Genomic DNA, 20,805 nt, shown 5'->3' on the forward strand with positions numbered 1-20,805 from the left:
TATTGTTAGGAGATTACTGATCTGACTACTGACTTCAGCCTAAATTTCAGTCAAAGAGTAATCTTAATAACATCTAAAATCTAAATATAACCCCAACTCGTCACTATCATTGTATCAGAATGATTTTTAAAGGAAGAATTGAAGACATGAAGTTCAGCTTCACACTTGAAACAAACCGTGATCAGCAACAGGGTCATGTGTGCAACACAAAACCAAAAACACCCCAGCTGTACAAATACACTCGTACACCTCATGCATGTGAAATGGAAGCTGTTGATCAGTATGAAGATCTATGGAGCGGACACGGGCAGGCTGCAGCATGCAGCTCTATGACTGCACATGAATCACAGCATGATAATCTGACTGCTGAACCTGAGCCAGATATCACTCACTCACTCACAGACACACACACACACACAGAGCACTGTTGGGAGGACATGACGTGCTCCTAACAGTAGAGCCACCGAAACTTGAAAGGAGTGAGATCATTCATGCTTTAGTCACACATTCACATTGAAATTCCTGTCGCGTAGATGCATGCACATACGCAGTTCTATTTTATGCAGATGAAGACAACAGAATAATATCTATGATACAACCTGTCTAATCGATTTTTTTCCTTAAAAAGCACCAAAAAATGAGCCTTAATGAGAAAACCAAGGAAAAAAGGCACCAAACATGATGAAGAAGTAAAGCTTAGAAGTCTAAACATCCAACACATTCAAAAGACAAACTGTGTCAGCCCTTCATATCCTTCCACTGCTCAAAGATCTGACTCCCTACTTCATCAAACAGATCAACCCTCACACCAACTCCATGAATAACTCTTTCATAGCTTTCCAAATGCACTTAATACCTGTATCCGTTCTGATTAGCAGGGAAAGGCTTGGATTTATTTAAGATAAGCAGGAACATAATCTCTGCTGTTGTGACATTTTAATATTGTCCACTCTACGTAAAGAGACATCATCGTGCTTTTTCTGATCAGAAATGTTCCAAAACATGTTACTCAAGAAATGGGTGGACATCACCATCATGGTTGAATATTCTACAGGTTGCTTTCCCAACATTTATTTTAAGATGTTTTGGTAGGAAAGGCAAATAACACACAGGAAAACCCTGCAGCAGCCTTGGGCACATAGGTGAGCAGTGAGCTACAGCACCGCCCTCCCTACATAGCTTTAGGCAATCCACCTTTGTCAGCAGTGCATTTCCAAATCATGTATTTTATTTCTGACAATCTATTTTTATTTCCCGTGTCAAGATAACGTCTTTAAAATTCAGCTTTTGCATTTACATGTCACAGAAATCGTTACGAACATCAGCAAATTATAAACAGCAAACATGGAGAAAACTAGCAGCATCAGTCCTCTTGAGAGAAAAACAAACAGCGGTAACCAATCAAGAGGTTTGTGTGGACGTATTGTCTACAGGTGTGGTTGGTTTATAGTGTTCAATATTACAGGCTACATCTTTTACAGTTAAATTATGTCATTTAAACTCAGTTTTAAACACTGAACTTTGACTTTGCAGTTCATCTGCAATGATACAGCACTGTAGACACGCTACGTGGGCTATTAACCAGAATATGCACAGACTGAAATGGACAGGACCATGTTTATCAAGGGCGCAGGTTATTTGTGATATCTCCTAAATTCCTGACTAATAGTCCTGTTTGAACTGCACCAATGTGACATGTCAGAGAGTAAACGGAAAGAAACGCGGAGCTGGAAAATTTCTGCTGAAGCTTATAACATCGCCAGCACGTCTGACTACAAATCTCGGCTGCAAAAGGACTATGCCATCTCCACATACACATTCATTCAAACAACATAGCACAAAGCTTTGTGGTTCACATATATCAGGAGAAAACCTAACGTTTGTACAGCACAAGCGTTTTCCTGCCCTGGAAGTATTCACACATACAAGAATGTGTTGTCATTACCAGGTTAAAATGGGCTTGTTAGGAGGTTAGACAGTAAAAGAAGGAGGGTTAGTAGATTAGGGAAAGAACTGGACAGACTGGATTTACCTCTACAGCTGCAACCACACACACAGACACACAAAGGAGCAAACACCCACGCACCGAGATAAAGTCATTCAAACAGAGCTGTTCCACCAGTTTGAAGTTGGCTGTTCCAGTCGACTGCCAGCTGACTTTCTGACACTGCACTCTGTCATTTGGTAACTATCAACACAGTATTACTACAGCATGTTGGTCTTGTGACCAGAGAGTCACTGTTTACTTTTTAGGCCGAATGTCTACCACAGGTGTAGAGCAGGCTAACCTGTTAGAACTAACTACTGACAGTTACATGAAAATATTTAAAAAAAATTATCAGCAAGGCAGCTAAAAATGTTATGTCAGCAAATTTCATTTTTTCCCTAAATTCTCTATTCTGCCGTCAATGAGAAGGTACTTATGCCGTATGACCACCAGGGGGAGCAGGAATCACAGCATCAGAACAAACTGAGGCTCTTGAAAGGTCAAAAATGTATACAGAACTGCCACATTTGTTTCTTCTTTCTTTGCATTTTTCCAGCCAAATACCACCGATGTTGTAAAATAAGAGAAGAATAAAATAAATAAATAAAAAATTAGAAACCAGTGTTTCAGGCAGCAGGTGCAAAACAGCTGCTCTCCCCAATGATCCCACCTGATGTGTAACCATGGCACCCACCACATAGTCATTGTCAGGTGTATAGAGGTGTATAGCTGCCTGAAACACACCATGTCTCATCCTCGCACAAATGTCCACACGAGATCAAAAAGAATGCGCACGTCAAAGAGAAAGAAACAACTATGTCACCTAGCTTTGCAGACTTGCTCAACATCACAGTATCTGCTGTGGGAAGCGATCCGTTTACCATAAAACAGGGGGACAAAACACAGTGTTGCTGAGAAAGATATAGTATCAGATTTCAGTGATAACGCTGGCTCCAGGGCATCAGACAGAGCAAGAAAACAGAGCAGATAGGAATTAAAGATTACATGTTCAATTGAAACCTGGATGATTCATAGCCTTTTTGATGTGTGGTGGCCCTGTTAGCTTTAGTGGAAGACATCTCTGAAAAGGTGTGAACACCGGATGTGAACAATCATCCACATGATGCCAACACCAGGATAAACTGCAGTGACTAACAGTAGGTGGCTAATGCCCTTGCGATGAATTGGAATATATTTTAAATGATTTTAAATTACTAACCATCTGCACCTGCTTGCAATATGATTTCATTTAATAATTGAAATGACCTGAAAAGTGGTGATTTTTATGGCACACATTAAAGCCAAAGAGCTAGTGACTCGGGTGTAGCCAGCACTGTTCCCATGGGAAGGAGGCAGTGGGGCTGTGGATAATCGTTTACACTTGTCTAGTGGGTGGGGAGGGGTGGGTAGTGTGATGTCATAAAGCCTCATAGATTTTGCCCACACAATCTCCCAGTGCATCCGGTAAGAATTCACAGGGCTTCACTTGTTTCACTGTGCTTGAAATTCTAGTAAATATATTAAAACTGAAACACAGTAAAATAAGAAGTACATAAGCATTTACAGCCTTTGCTCAATACTTTGTTGAAGCACCTTTGAACATGATGCTACAAGCTTGGCACACCTGTTTTTGGGTAGTTTCTTCCATTCTTCTTTGCAGACCCTCCCGAGTTTCAGTGCATAGCCAACCATTCTCAAATCTCTCCAGAGATGTTCAACAGGGTTCAACATACAGAGTGGTCCCAAAGCCACTCCTTCGTTATCTTGGCTGTGTGGTTTGGGTCATTGTCTTGTTGCAAGATAAACCTTCAGTCTGAGGTCTAGAGCACTCTGGAGCAGATTATCATCAAGGCAGCATTGATCTCTCCCTTGACACTGACGAGTCTTCCAGATCCTGCCGCTGCATAGCATCCCCACAGCATGACGCTGCCACCACTATGCTTCACTGTAGAGATGGCATCAAGCAGGTTCCCTTTCTAGACATTACGTTTCGCATTCATCCAAAAAAAAAGTTCAATTTGTTTAATCAGGCCAGAGGCTGTAGTTTCTCTACTCTGGCCTGGAGTCCTTCTGGTGGCCTATAGACAATTCCTTGGACTTCATGGCTTGGTTTGTGCTCTCACATGCACTCTTAACTATGAGACTTTATACATTAGGTTCCATAGCTAACACTGCCAATCAACTGAATTTACCAAAGGTGGCCTCTGAACAAGCTGTAGAAACATCTGATAGGTGATCAGTGCACACAGGATGCACCTGAGCTCAAATGTGAGTGTTATGGAAAAGGCTGTTAATACTTCTGTGCATGTTACATGTTTCCTGTTTTGGTTTTTAAATAACTTTGCAAGAATTCCATGCAATTTTTTTTTCACTTTGTCAGTATGGGGTATTGTGTGCAGTATTCTGAGGTGAAAAATAATGTAACCCATTTTGGAATAAGGCTGTAACAGAACAAAATGTGGAAGAAGTGAATGCTTCCTGGATGCACTGAATATCAGTAAACACAGAAATACAGTGCCTCCTTGCACACAAAGTGGAGCCTTGAATGTAAAACAGTCTGCAAATATGAAATCTGCAGAGTACTTCCAACAGGCTGAACTGATTAAGCAGAGAACACGGTGAGCAGTTTACTGCTCTGCAAGGTTTAAGCAACGGTGACAGCAAAAACAGTCAGGTGTAATCATAAGCACATGTCAGTGAAACCTTTGTGGTACAGCCAAGGCTTTATGCACAAACATTTTAGAGTTCAGATAATACTTTTTTCTGCCTACAAGGAAAGGCTGAATGAAAATGAGAAGAGATAGAATAACAGGACAGTGTGGAAAATAAACAAATACAATGTGCAATCAGCTATGCAAACATATTCTTTCTCGCAATCTAACACCGACTTCGACTCACCCTATCTTTGTCATCCACCACATCGCACAGCATATCATCCTGGTCCAAAATACCACCATCGCCATGTTCCAACCTGTTCACCTGAACCCAGTAGCTGGGGTCCTAGGAGAGGAGAAAAAAAAAGGAGTTAAAGTATAATCTGTGTAAAGAGATCACCTCGATTTGTACCATATACAATCAGGATTTGTAGCATTATGTACGTAAAGCCATATATATTATAATAGGATTCCCAAACCAAATGAATTAGGAGCTTGTGACTGTAGCAATCAGCTGATCTGATCGCCATGTGGTTCATATCATGATCCAGTCAGCTGGCACACAGGAGCTCTGACATAGTTATGGATTGACATCATGATAGCGGTTATGAAAAATTATAATCCCCTGCTGGATGGCCTGCAAACTAAGCATATGGCTCACATAATTTTTCATGTCGATGTAGAAAAGGGAATGCATGTGATTGACAAGGATCATCCACCCTCTTTCCAGTCAATGAATTAAAAAAAAAACATTGCCCTTGTTTGCATATTTTAAAATATTTTTGCAGGATATCAGTATGTAAACAAAGAACCCGATAAAACAGCAATATAATCCTGCTTGCTTTTTTGGTTTGTTTTTTGTTGTTTTTCCTTTTCTTCACTTTGTCCTGTCCGAGAGTATGAGTCAGAATTGTTGTCTGAAAGCCCCAAAAGTGGAGCATTACAGCATTCACTATAACTGTGCACTTGACAGTCAGATAGCATTCATTAGCATTTTTATTTTGGGTTATACAACCTAACGGACAACACCGGGAAGGAAGGAAGGAAGGAAGGAAGGAAGGAAGGAAGGAAGGAAGGAAGGAAGGAAGGAAGGAAGGAAGGAAAGAAAGAAAGAAAGAAAGAGTTAAAAAAGTAACCAATATTACAAGATATTTTTACATCCAGCAGTAGCACAAGAAAGTGTGCCTGTGGGTACACAGGTGTTCCTAAGGTCTCTCCAGTAGTGTCTAACAGTGGGTGTGTGGAGCCACAACCCCGCACCCCAGGACCTGAAGCAGGCATGGAGGAGACTCAGGGCCCAGTCCTCCAGAGGCCCTCCAGCATGAGAGCCGCAAGCAGACCACGGCAGGGACAACCGTGGCCCCCATTCAGAGAAAAGCAATACTAAACTCAGATTATTCCTAACTATTAATATTATTATGCCTTTTTCAAATGCAGACCACTTCTCCTGCACTATTCACTGCATCAGAAGAATTATAGAAGCAGTTAAGTCGAGAACAGGGACTAAATTTCAAGCTGGATGAAAAATTGTATATTTATAATGTTTCTATTTTAAGTTTTTTTCAGTCCGAAGTAAAACTAATACCTAAAAGAAAAGGAACACTTGTTCTTTCAGCTTTCTTTTCAACTAGTAAAAAACTGCTGTTTCATTATGCTCCACAATTTAATGAAATACAACATCTGTGCACAGAGCATTGATAGAAATACAGAAGATTTGGTGTTTGGCAGCTCCACCATCCTCTAAAACTACAATCATCAAAACACGAAATGAGGGAAAATCTTTTGGAAGAATGGCGAAACGTGCATTTGCTCTGAGAGACTTCCAGACGCGTGGAGAATCAACGCCAGGGTGCACTGAAGCCGTTTCGGTGCCACGTGTTGGGCAGGCACCTTAGATTTATGTTAGTTTTAGCTTTAGCTGCCAAGCTTTAGCTAGCTAGGCAGATGTCTCAAGAAGAACTCAGTTACTGCACTACTTGATTTTGACCTTGATTCAGCAGTTTTAACAATTATTATGCATTCCTATGGTTTTTGGCAATTTAAAGCTTGGCAAATGTAGTTACCTCATTTTGTCTGTACAGCACTGTGTAGGCTGACATGGAAACAAGCTATGTAAAACAGCTTCACATGACATGACTGCGGGTTTGTGTACAAACAACCTGATGGAAGATTTCATGTTTATCTGTACTGGTTTAGCTTACTTTGAAATCAAAAGCTTTATTTGTCTTCTTTGATCTGTGTCATCCTCCCACATTTTGGCTTTGCCCAGTTCATAGCCTACAAGTACTAGAGCATGATAGCTCATTCAGTCAGGAGGGTAAGGAGAAACCACAGAGCCCAGTGATCGTCCTTCCTCCTTCGCTGCGTTATGAAAGAATCTTCTAACTCTTTTGTCTGGATTTTGTTCTCACCATTTCCTTCTCTCCGCTTCCCCACTTATGCATTCCCTCCAAACTGAGCTGTCTTAAGGACTGTGGTTAAATGCCTTCATGCACATCCTTGTTGTACTGAGCTCCAGTGCGGTACACCAGGGAAAATGGTCCAAATCGTGAGGGGAATGACTGTGTGGTATTTTTCCTTCCTTTTGAGGTTATTAAAAGGGAAAAGATGGCGAGTTCATCGAGTTGCTTCCAAATGACAAGACAAAAATACGTGAAGGCTTCAGAAGATAGTTGCTATTTTATTAATGTCCAACACAGTAAAATCAGTTAGCCATTACAGAAAGCAAATATAAATGTATATATGGACTGTGTTTAAAATTAATCCTTATGTAATAGTATAACAATAAAAGCAATTACAAAACACAAACTGGCTGCCAGCATTACAGAGCAATAAAGAAAAAATGTTGAAATGTTGTCATGCTGCTTGTACTGTTCCAGACTTGTTGCTCAGATAAGATTATGGGGAAGAAACATAATTCTGAGAGAAGCTCAGCCGCACAACTTAATTCCAGAAATACTCTGAAGTGATGAGGAAAAGTCAGACAAGCAATTCAGATTTTACTTACAGATACACTCCAGCCTTGCATCACTGTTCTTTGGTTCATCAGAGCCACATCTCTTAAATCTGTGTTTTAAAAAGGGTTTGGTGTAAATACTTCGATCTCAGCTAAACTCCATGAGATGGCCTCACTGCTTACCTACATGTAAGCAGTGAGAGCTCTTAAGAAGACACGGCTGGTCATGTTAACCGTTCAGCTCACGAAAAAAAACACAACCCACAACTAAATGGTGAAATCCCCTGTTTAACCTACTTCTTAGTATTACTTCTCTTCTTTCCTTCTGCAGCCCTGCGCCACAGCTGGGAATATACAGCACCGCATTAGCAACTTGAGCGTGGTACTGACGTATTTGGATTTAAACACCCTGTTATTTTTCCTTTAATGATGTCTGACAGTGTCAACGATCTGTCATGCCACTGAGCTTTTCGTGAGCCTTCCCTTAAACACCATCACTTATACTTAAGATTTTCTGTGTTCTCTTTTTACCTCTAATGGAAAAACAAACAGTTACTTAAAGTGTAAAGACTGGTATGCAGTAAACTGGTATGCAGTAAACTGGTATGCCATCATGGACCTTCTGTAAGCGAACCACTAGTAATCCACTATGTACTTGAGCAAAGCAGTTTTATTATGTATATCCCATTTAAAAACAGGCCTGTTAAGCAGCTAAATTTTCTATACAATCAGAATGGGACAACTTTTCTCTTCCAAAAGGCAACTGGTCTTCCCGGTTCCCAAACATTTACGGACTGTAAGGCGGTAAGCTTTCTATAACTTTCAGTCACAGGGTGATTGCACAGTTCATCTGGTGAGAAACAAACTCTTTCCAAACAATGATGGTCCGGGTTAGACTGACTGTAATCACTCTCAGATAGATTGGCAAAGGTTTGCCACCCAATTCAGAAACACAGACGGGCTGCCAAGAGTACCAACGTGTTGCAATCAACCCAAGTCAGTCTGCACCAATTAGCAAAGTTTTTCTGCAACAAATCTCTTTGCAATAGGTGATCTGACTCAACTGGTTGTATTCGAGTTATGTTTGCATATCAGTACAAGGCTGGTGAGCACCTACGTCATAAGTTAAATTGCCATTCTGCAGTTTTTTTGTGGATGACTTTCTGAATTCCTGCTTCACATCCATGAGGTTCTGGGTGGATTCTGAATCTAAGCAGTCAATGTGAATCTCGCTTTAATCTGTGTATGTAGACGGTAAAAGATTTGCAACAGACAGCAGCATGTTTGTTATTTCCACCAATTTATCACAGTTAATCACCATATTATCTCCAACAGATTGGATGCAATTACCAACTTGACCTCATTCAATCACAAACTGATAGCAGACTAGATTGCAAGTTCATTGCCCAGTCGCAGTAACTTCACTTTTGCCACTGTGTCCAACCTCTGTTCTCCTTGTGAAATCTGAGGCATGTATGTCAACAAAAAGCACAGTGAAAAATGCAAACAGGTAAGATTATTATTAACTTGTAGAAACCTGTGTATCATGTGTTGAATGGTTGCATGTTACATCACTGTCTTGGGAAGTGTGACGTCTTTTTTCCAGTGTTGCACAGTCTGAGGTTGAAGACAAAAGGCTTCAAGGGTACACGTAAGTCATGAACAAATGAACCTGAAGCCCTTCACTGTCCTTCATCATTTTATAATAGAACTAGGATTATGATGCACATACTTTGATAGTCTGTGGGATCAACAGGTCACACTGAAACCACAAGATGCCAGATGAAACTCATAAATATGACACCTGACAGGTATTTCAACATACTGTAAACACTTGGGAACTTTAACACCAGGCATTGCTGGCATTATTGTATTACAGTAATACTATACATACTAATGTTTAAATGTTTCCTCAGTAAGTCTCTAAATTACTGTCACTAGAGTCAAGAACCCGTGAAAAGGAAGTTACACTACAGAATGAGGAGAACCATGAACTTTCTTTAGGCAGCACTGCCAAAACCAACATTTGGGGAAAGCACAGGGTTTTCAGTTTCACTTTAATGATACAATGTAGCAAAGTAAGAATAACGAAAAAAATAGGCCCGACCTGCTAATCAACTTTCATAAGAACAACAGGATTTAAACATGATCCCTGTTTTGTCGAGGAGGAGACTCCAAGGTTTAAAAGACTTTTTTTTATACTTAGGTAAAAAAAAACAACAACTTACAAATAGTAAGAAAATGTATTTTGATCGATTTCTTGTAACAAGGCTTCTTGGCAATAAAACTCATTACTGACCAAGATTTATAGGCCCATTATACTTATTTTGTAATTGTTGGTTATATTGTAATCCTCATCTTTCAAAAACCACCTGAATTTGTCAAAATGGTAAAATCCAGGCGAGGCTGATTTGTTTTCCTGTTTTGAATGCCTTAAGCTACCATGATACACCAAATATTCCTGTTTTAAGTTTGTCTCTAGCCAAAACGGAAGTCTGATCACTCCTGATGCTGGTCACCAGCTTGGTCATGGGGGATGGCACCCCATTCTGTAACCAGCATTTGCTCGAGTAAGCCAGTGTGGTTGTGTTGGTCACTCAGGCACGAACGGCACGCTCAAGCTGATCCCACAAGTGTTCACTGAGGTTGAGGTCAAGACAGGCAACTCCATCTTCTCCACTCCCAAATTCATTGATGAACCTTGCTCTGTGGGTGTAAGCCGTGTCATCTAGGAGGATAGCGTTCACTCCTAGATTGCGGAAATATGGGATTGCCACTGATTGCAGAATCTCATCAGGATAACTTTCTGCATTGAAATCACCTCCAGTGATGACAAGCCTTGCTTTTTCCCATGAAGGAAATACCGCCACACACCACCACACTGCCTCCATCAAAAGCTGTTACCCTATTAGTGCACCAATCAGCAAAGCGTTCTCTGTGCATTCTCATGGGCAGAATTGAGCATCAGTAATAATCAGGGCCCAATCTGGCACCTGATTATCAGCACCTGGGGTATCAGAAGCTCAAAACAAATCAAAAAGCAGAAAAAGCAGTTTGGCAACCCACACACTCAACTTTGCTGCTCAACTAACGTAGCCAAATTTAAGGGGAAATAAACAGACTTTCAAATTGTTAAAGCAAAGAAATAATCAACCAAACACAAATTTGCTTAATTTTTGTGCTTTAATCAGATGTCAACACATGAATATTGCATTGCGCGCCTGTCCCAGTGCCCTGATTAACCACTTTTGATCTTTATTCACCCACACAATGAGTGACATGCCGCCACCCTACACCGATCAGATATCTCCTTCTGAGATTCAGCCTAAAAAGGTGAGAGACAGAAAACACAGAGGCTGTTTGTTGTCTGTGTCACAAGCACACACACCCCCACACACTTGTGACATAAGTCCAGACAATAGCTTTCTTCACCCCTCTATCTGTGTCTTTGTGCTGAAGTGAATTGCCTGTTCCTGTCAAAGACCACACAAAGACTGGTGCCCTGGAGGAAGCTCGTGGTGAGGGAGGGTGGGAAAGAAGGAGCATGTGCCTGTGTGTGTTTTATGAGTGCTACATTAGCTCCTGAAAGTGTTCCTATTCCCACAGGGGGAAATGTCACCGTCTAAATGGGCTTCTCAAATATCCTGGCCAGCAGTAGGACCTTGTAGCGCAACAATAGCACATCTGACTCCAGCCCAGAAGGTTGAGTGCTCAAATCACATTGTGGTAAGAGGTTTTTAAAGTCAGCCACCATCAGTTCACGTTAGCCACACAAAATAAGCTTAGAAAGTAGGATAGCTCTGTATGCCACAACTCCAAAAATGCAAACAACACTTTAATTACTTTCCATTGGGGAATGTGGAGTATTTGGGGAAGATCCCTCACAGGCAGCATAAGTATGATGTTGCATTTTCACAAACCACAAACAGCCAGAGTTTACGGGACAAATGAAATGTGACCGTGTGTCTTATCTGCTAAAGATGGCATCTGCTGTGTAAACTGAGAAAGTGAGTGAGATGTGATGAAAGTATGCAAGCAGCTGCCAAAAAGAGGAGTCACAGAAAAGAACAACAGTGCGTTCATTATCTTATCACAGTTCTGCAGGTGCCGTTCAAACACAAATCGCTCTGCAGCAACATTATTCACTCTGATCTTTGTCTTTATATTAAGTCCATGATTCAACTTATAAATTCTGCAGGGAATCAAATAATTATTTCCCCCTGTAGATGTGTAATCACATGATTAGTTAGCCTTATAAATACAAAACTTTACATTGTGATGCTTTGTTCCTAATATTAGTAGCTCACTGCTTGTCCACCACGCTGTCTTCTGATGTCGACGTGTATCTAAGTTGTGTCATAGCCAGTCATGTCTGTTTGTGGAGGAGGAAACTTTCATTTAAAAATAGCGCCTGCATGACTCCTTCAACAAAACAGACCACATGCCAAATTCTGATTCTTCACAAATTGAGCAGGGATACAACATTTGACTAATAAGACTTCAGCTAATGAAGTGTGCTCATGCAAATCTGTTTGTCTGCCATGCTGAGCCATTAATTTGTGCTTGGCATAGGACTAGTCCAAAGGAAAGAGCCTATAGCTTAAAAAAAATCCCTAAATCTTACTAAACCTTTGGAATTTGTGTGTAATATGTTTTATGGTTGTTTTTGACCTAGCAGTAATCTAAAGAAGAGAATAATAATCATAAAATATGCAGGCCAAATATGACCCTGAGGCAGATGAACACTTCAGTGAAAAGAAAACTGTAAGAATGAAGCAAAACTGCAGTCCTTGTACGAGTAAAGGAAGGAAGGCAGGTCGAGTTTCCATTTGGTTGGTTTATCTGGGAAGGTTACCGTAAGCACTCAGTGGGGTAAATTTTGAGATAAACACATCTTTAGCTGTATTCAGGCTTATTTTAGCCACAACGGCCCCTTGGCTATTACATCATAGGAAGTGGTTACACATTTCAGACACATTAACCTGACTCTGTCACGCTGCAAGTCATTTATGAACAATGGAGTTAACAGCACTTTGTTTTTGTTTTTTAAAGGGATGAGCATCGTGTAAAAACATATTTCTCACCAAAATCTCAGGAATTCATTAAAAGATGACGACACATTCCCCACCCTTTCACTCTCTGACCGAAGGGCTTATAGTCTATGACCTCTGGGGTACAGACCTCCCTTTGAATCACTAAATGAGCCTAATGGTTCAACCTCTCAACTCTTACAGTTTGGGCTCTGTAGCACAATAACTGCTGTGATTTATAGTTAGCATGCTTTCCCCAGTGACTAACAAACATTACTGTCACACTTTCTGCTTCTCTTGCACACACACACACACACACACACACACACACACACACACACACACACACACACACACACACACACACACACACACACACACACACACACACCTCCTTATCTTTCCCTGAACTTTAACTGTTTCTGTCACGATAAAGTAAAGCAAATGCAGAATAAAAGATACAAAACAGCAATGGGATACTGTCATGACTTAGTCACATGTAGTGCATGGAAATAAAAGGTGTTTCCAGAGGTGCTTAGTATCTTTGTTTCTGTGCATTTCGCTTTATTCTATAGCCTGGAATGCCTTTTTATCATTAACATGTCCTTGTCTGTCATGAAGGCTGAGAAGTGGGTGTGTTGGTGCTGAAACACGCCTCAAAGGACGCAGCCCTTGAAGAACGTGCTCAAATGAAAAGCTAACACAATCCTTACATAAGGTTCATCAACACCAAACATACTAAGATTACTGATAGAGTGAATAAATGTGGATTCCTGTCACTTCTATTAGGGTGTGTAATCATCCTCATATGCAAACTAACAGATATTTCTGGCAGCTCTGCAGTCCATGTTGTCCAGTCAGAATTTCCCTGTGGAGCTGACACTGTTAAATCACACAGGGCTAAATACTGGGTGTTTACGAAAGCATTCTTCAACTCGAATCGACTCGCTGGTTAATTTGGCTGGCTGTCATTATACTTGGGGGGGGGTGAGACAAATCCTTTCCTGTGGGGGTTGATTTTCCAGTTTAGTTCACCAGGTTTGTTTTGGTTTACTAAAATAGACCGAACAGGGCATAACAATTGCCTCTAAGAGGAAAATCGCAGCGTTAAAACTGTTGCTACCTACAGCCTGTCTGTGCGGAAGCAGACTCCAGTCGGATAAATAACTAGCGCTCTGATGGAAGTCTTACTCTGGTATTCCTCTGAGACAAAGTCACCTACAAGGTCTGTGCATTATTGATGTCGGCTTCCAGAGTACAACGCAGAGAGAAATATGATAACCCAATGTCCACGTGCAAGGAGACCTGAACAGTCTGGAGTCCTGCTGCAAAGTATTATTCAAACCACCGTATCCAGCATGACTCAGAGAACTCAAAATGAACAAAATGACTTGAAGTACTGTCATGTATAATTAAGGTTTAAGGGATATTCACGTATACATTTTAGGGAGTTCCAGACATGATAATTCCAAAACGTTCATAAAAGTTTCTTTTATGTAACATTGTTTCCTAAAGTATTTATTGCACTCCACCCAGATGCAGCAAGAAAGAGAGGGTTGGCTACCCACAGAGACACAAACAAACAGGAGGGGTGAGCTTTTGTTTGAATGCCTGTTTAAGTAACACTTAAAGTTGTGCATTGGTTAAAGTCAAACATCAGGAGAACAAAAAAAAAGAGAGAAGAAGATGATGCTCAGTAGTTACACATGTCTGACAATTTTCTAAACACAACTTTACACTAAAAAAAAGACCACATTAAGCTTAAATGAAACTACATAGCAGGTTACACACAGAGTAGAAGTGCATTTAGAAGTGTAACGCCTAGTTGCCTAAGCAACTTTCATTTAAACTGAACAAATTTCATTTTAAAATATTCTCTTCAACATGAGTTCTTTGGCCGGATCTGCTGAAAAGCATAAACAGCATTATTGATATCTTTGACTACACAGTTTTTCTGCCCTGCACTGAAAGATTGTCAGCACTAATATCTAGAGGTTAGCAAGGGATTGAGCTGATTACAGACTGTCCAGTATTGAGGCAAACTCTGCAGCCTAGTGACACAGAAAGCCTCCATGTATATGCATGCACATGTACTACTACCATCAGTTCTCTAGAGTCTCATATTGTAGTTGTGGAGAAGAAAGGAACCAGAAAAAAATATCCTACTGCACCTTTAAGTCAAAAGCCTGGCCATTATTTAGTCAAATGACACCTGCTCTTTCTGATTAGTCTGTTTGGATAAACCTCTGCAGTTTCCCTCACTGTGTGATTTGCTTGAGTAGGGGGTTTGTGATCCCTAAGCCTTGTTTCTCCAAGACTACAACTGCATCCCATCACCCCTTTTAAGTGCAACGTGGAAAGCTGAGCATCTGGTCTACATAAAAAAGCAGGTCGGGGTGTGTGTGTGTGTTTGTGTGTGTGTCTGTGCAGATCAGACATGCTGCCTCATGGCTCAGCATGAGCTGAAACTGCCGCTGTGAAGGTTTCACCAACAAATAAAAAAAGGCATAATGTGAGGATCCAATTGTGCAGCTTAATAATTGTACCCAATTATCATCAATAATAAAAGTCCATTTTCAGACGGGCTGTGGCAGTGTTTGAGAAGCAGGACGGTGGTTTAATGACACAACATCTCGATTCATTTGGGGGACTTTTTTAAACCAGTCCTATGACTGTAAAAAAGCAGCTTAGGAAGGTTAGGGCTTCATTAGTGAACAGGAAGCAATTTGAATGTAATATCTGATAAATAAGAAAAGCTCAGCTGTCATAAACACCAACCTTTTATTCGGTGAGAAAGACAATACACGAGTGTGTGCTTAAAAGCTAACATGTTGGCTCGCATCAGCACGTCACATTTTTACTGGCATGTTTATTAGCGGTCTGTCTGCAGTGCCAGGCAGGTAGCTTGATAGGGCAGCTAGCAAGTTTCAGCCCATCTGAGAGAGGGCTTATTAGCAACGCACGTGGACGTACCTTACACACGTGTGACATGGCAGAAAACCTCCATGACTTGGCAAGAGACAAAATCTGTCTAACATCTATCATAACACTAACATGAACATTTTATCTTTTGACTTTTAAAACATTTGATTGCATATAAACTGTTATACAGAATATGGTTAAATAATGCCTGCTGGTTTTAAACCTAAAGTAGGGATGTAGCATTACCACCCGCTCTTTTAAAGTGAATGGTAATGCCACTACCCAGCAAACATGCCCATGTGGGTCCACAGTGGGTAGTTGTGGATGAAATGTCAGGCTTTGTGGTCAGGGCAAACCCACACTTACCCCATGTGATCCCCAAGTGCATGTACCCACACAGGGCCCACAGCAGGTTTATTCTTTGGGGCCCCTATTTGAGTTTTCACAGTGAGCTATTCCAATGCACATTGGACCTAGCAGTTTTGTGGGTAACCCACTGTGGGTTGCCCATAGAAAACCCATGTGGAGCTCATGTAGGCTAGCCAATGAAGAGCCCATAACAAATTTGGCCTTTTGGGTCCCATTGAGCAGCAGTCCCCAACCCCCGGGGCCACAGACCGGTAGCGGTGCGTGAGTCGTTTGGTACCAGGCCGCGAGTTTAGGCACAGGTGTGAAATTTATGGTTTTCAGGGGTTTTTTTTGTTTTTTAGTGTTATTGTTTTTATTGTTTTTATTGTTAACACGGTTTCCCTGGGTCTTTTCCCACTGAGAAGATGACCGAATCAAAACATCAGTAAGATTAAAGTTAAACTGCATCTTATCTATATACTGCAAAACAACAATTTTCTGGTCCACATTTCATATCAGCTGGTGGGGATAATGCACTATGGGCCACATGTGGACCCTGTAATATGGGCGCTGGGTGGGCACGTCACTGTGGGCCCTGGTACCAACGTGAAATATGGTGCACTTCCAGGTCCCAGTAGGGGACCAGAGCCATGGGGGAGATGTGTCATGCAGGCCATCTGCTCAGTCTTGGATTGAGAGCAGTTCCAGTCACATTTGGTGCAGATGTGAAATACTAATTATTGACTATGCATCGAGGTTCAGACATCAACAGAAAAAGATGCATTTATACATGAAAGTTAATTGAAATAAAGCAATTTCATTTTCAACTAGCAAAGTAAAGACTAAAGCTGGCAAGTTTCTACTAAAACAATGTCTAATACTGGCCAAAAAAATCCCTCTGAAGGTACACGAGTCAGGGCATTCCCTGCAAATCGAGGTCTGCTGTTTCAGTACAATTCGTTGAACACTCTTCGTCTACTTATAGAAACAGCAGTCAGCATAATTTTGGCACACTTTTGTTTATTATGTTCTAAGACCAGAGGTTTTGCTCACCAGATGGGACGTCTATATGCGCCAAGAGAAACACAGAGCACAGGGTGAATCACCGAGAACAGACAACCCGCAGCGGCGATGTCACGGCACACACAGCTCTTTCACAGCCGGCAGATGTGGAGCACAGAGAGTAGTGTTTTCAAAGATTTGTGTCTATGTGGCTAAAGAAGGAGGTGCCTTGTATCTAAATGTAGAACAAACATCATTATATGCCACTTATTGCGTAGTATTTAAGAGTTCAGAACTCATAGTGTCAAACTGCGGCTCACAGCTACCTACAGCAGTTATGGAAACAGGCGTTTAACAGGGTGCAGGCAGCCCATACGGGGGAATAGTCATTGTATACGTGTATCAAGTTTCTGAATGCAGAATATGACTGTAATCTGCATTTTCATATGATTTTTAGAGAAGAAAATATGTCAAAATCTCAGTCGGTTCAAGAACAACATATGTAGAGCAAACATTAAAATCCCTGGCATGTGAAGGCCAGCAGGAGGGAGAGGCAGCTCTTTGGTCTTACATATTGAAACAGTGCACCACACAAGCCACATCTGTACTGCAAATGCTGGGCACAAAATTAGCTAAATTAGGTAAAGACCCTGCAATAATAGACACAAAACCCCAACAACCCCCTATGAGCAAGCAGTGAGTGACAGTGGAAAGGAAAAACTCAAAAGGTAAAGTTTTAACCCTAATGGTTAAAAGTAGAGAGAGTGTCTGTCTCAAATCCAGACTGGGAGCTGTTCCACAGTAGAGGGGCCCAAAAGCTGAAGGCTCTGCCTCCCATTCCACTTTTAAAAATACCCTAGGAACCACAAGCAACCTTAGAAGGATGTGCTCTGGTTGGGGTGATATGGTACTATGAGGTGTTTAAAAGATGGATCCTGATTATTCAAGAACTTGTATGTGCGGAGGGGGATTTTAAATCCACAGGGAGCCAATGAAGAGAAGTCAGTATGGGAGAAATATGCTCGCTGCTTGTAGTTCCTCTCAGTATCCTAACTGGAGCATTTCAGATCAAACGAAGGCTTTTCAGGAAGTTTTTAGAACAAACTGATAATAATGACTTGCAACAGTCCAGCCTAGAAGTAAGAAGTACATTTCCTCAAGCATAATTTTCTGCTTCATGTTCATAAAAATTAAAATAAACCAATATTTGAATATATCTGAGGTCGGCCAATATCATCTCAGAAAATAAAAGCTCACCAACAGACAGCTCTGGCTCTAAGATATTTTGGGACATGTTTTCCCCTAAACTAAAAAGACTATTTATTCAGCATCTTCTATCAGTGTCATTGAAAATATATTATGGTAAATGGTAAATGGTCTGTATTTGTATAGCGCTTTATTATTTTGAATGAAGCATCTACCAAAGACGGTGTGGAAAATCCCCAAGATTTTAATACAAACATCTTAACCAGCTTTTTTTTTGCTGAAGTTTCATTCATTCAAACACAAACTGCTTTTTTATTTTTTTTAATCGAATTGTCAGAAATAACAGGAAACTGCAGAGACATGCACACAGTAAAGACAGATCATTGTGCTTACACGTATAGTCCCCCCCCTAAAAGCCCCTTTCTGAGCATGAAAAATCTTGTTAATATAAACAAAGCCCAAGCTGCAGTATTTTAACACAATAAAATGCATTTATTCAACAGTAACACAGTAGCTTCAGACACAGGAAAAAGGGCAAAGACAGAGAAAGCTCATGAAAAGCACTTTCTAAAGGATCACTGTGGCAAACACCCAAAGTACACAAACCTTAACATCTGACAGTCTGAGCTATAGAGAGTACACAGTATAGCAAAACACCAAAATCCAGAAGAAGTTAACAAAGAACCAAAGAGCTGCCTAAAGAGAAAAAGGAAAAAGAAAATCCAGATGTGTTTATGGAGTTGTAAGGAGCAGGGCTTCAAGTATTCTTGTACATTCTATTAATGTCCTGCCAGTTGTCAAACAAAGCTCTTTAATAGTGTGCATTTGTGGTCCATAAAAAGTGACTGATTGGACCAAAACAAACAAAGAAAGGTGGAAGTTTTGTGTGTTTGTCATAGTTATAAGCCTGAAAGTAAGTAGTGTAAGTTTAAGAAAGACTATAAGAAAAAAAAAACATGCCGGAAACTTTTAAAAGAAACCGATTTATAGTAGGAGGTAATGCAGGCGAGCAATGAAGAAAGAAAGAAGCTTATAGATTGTCTGAGGTGAAAACAAGCACAGAGATAGAGCCCGTGGACATTAACTCATATCAGTTAATATAAATGACAAAAACCATCGACTGTGACTGAGATATTGCTTTTACCTGAGCCTCATTTCTTTTCATACGGGCAGAACACATTATGTAAAGTCTACAGAGCAGTACATTATTAGGACAGTCATGATGTCTTGAACTGGACATATTTTGAAATCATTTTTCTAAATGAATGAAATCAAGCCAAAGCATCACAGACAAACGGGGAAATTATCCAGAATTTCAGGATTTTCAAAGATTCAAACTCCAGTAAGTGATGGAAGATTTGTACTTTGCAGTTAGGGGACTCTCACTGATAGGGCACAGGAAGCACTCGAGGCTGAAAAGAGGTAACATCAGTCAGACATAGGAGAGAAAGTGAGAAGGCAGAAAGGAAACGGATCAAGGACAGAGGAAGCGTTCAATAGTTCAGATGGACAGAAAAGCACACGAGAGGTGGAAAAGAGGTTAAGTAGACTGCATGAACCTTGAAATAAAATGGGTTACATATCCGATGTGCAGGGTGTTATGTTGAAACATGGGAGCTTCATGCTTCTGCTGTAGTTTCAGACTGAAAGCTGTGGCTCTTTCATTAATCATGAGTTTTGCCTCTTTGGCTAGGAGCAATGGCTTGGAGTTTTTATGAAAACAAACACACCCATACAGTGTGAAACCCCACTTAAACTTCCCCTGCAGAGAAAATTGCACCAACTAGCTGATGCGATGTTCAATCCAAAGTCAAACTGACAGAGGTAAGAGGTTCTGAAAAATGTGCGGTGATGTGTTTGCAGCGGTAGCTTCAAAGGCGGGATGATCATACTGTGGTGAGGTAGTGCAAAGAAGCATCTGCAGAGATCAAAGCTCCACACCAGGGTTTTAACATGACTAAGCTCCTCTCTTTTATCCAATACATTTAAAAGACGATGGACTTGCCTGACTAATACTGAACACTATCAGCACGTCCATTGATGTGATACAATACTTACTGTTTTCACTTTTTAAAGAATAAAAACCACGAAACACTCGTCTGCTACAGTGTTGGCCATTGTGGTGTGATAATGAATGCTTCTCTTTCTGTTGTAAACATTAAGCAGTGTTTTTTCATCTTTCATTATTTGCATCCAGACAAAAGCTTACTTGGCACATGCACTTTTGCATCTATGTCACTTTGATGATGCCTACCATACAGTCTTCACTGCTTTATACAGAAAGAGATAAGCTTATACAGAACGTATTTACGTTTAAAGAGATATTGTTGTATTTTCCATATATTCCTGTTCCTGTAATGTGCATAACAAAAACATTATGAAATCCATGTTGCCAATACAAACAAAGGCAGAACATTTTAATCACTGTTTTAAAGTCAGAAGACATTTGATGAAAGTGATCTTATTTGGCCTTGAAGAAGAGGTCAGAGGTTCAAAATAACGTGACATCCGGATAATTATTCCTTATATGCTGTCAATACAAAGTGACAGTGAGAAACATATTTTAAAGAGCTCTATATAGCATTATTATCTATAGACCCTGAAGGAGAGGTCAGAGGTCAAATGTGACAAACTTTAAATCTTTATACTGTACTTTCTATATGTTGACAATACACAGCACAGCATCATAGTTTCTAAGGC

General features: G+C 40.6%; 1 protein-coding gene across 2 annotated transcripts in view; it reads right to left on the bottom strand.

Moving 5' to 3' along the window:
* The window catches only part of LOC146661639 (partitioning defective 3 homolog), a 357,664-nt gene that overhangs the window by 317,850 nt on the left and 19,009 nt on the right, over positions 1-20,805 (bottom strand). For both annotated transcript variants that reach the window (XM_085418158.1, XM_085418157.1), the window contains exon 2: positions 4,886-4,987. In XM_085418158.1, the coding sequence (XP_085274284.1) occupies positions 4,886-4,987 (102 nt within the window). The remainder of the gene's footprint in view (positions 1-4,885; positions 4,988-20,805) is intronic.

The sequence above is a fragment of the Rhamphochromis longiceps genome, linkage group LG9 (genome assembly GCF_057381845.1).
Source record: "Rhamphochromis longiceps isolate RC_006_pf linkage group LG9, R_longiceps_female_GT1.1, whole genome shotgun sequence".
Lineage (NCBI taxonomy): Eukaryota > Metazoa > Chordata > Actinopteri > Cichliformes > Cichlidae > Rhamphochromis > Rhamphochromis longiceps.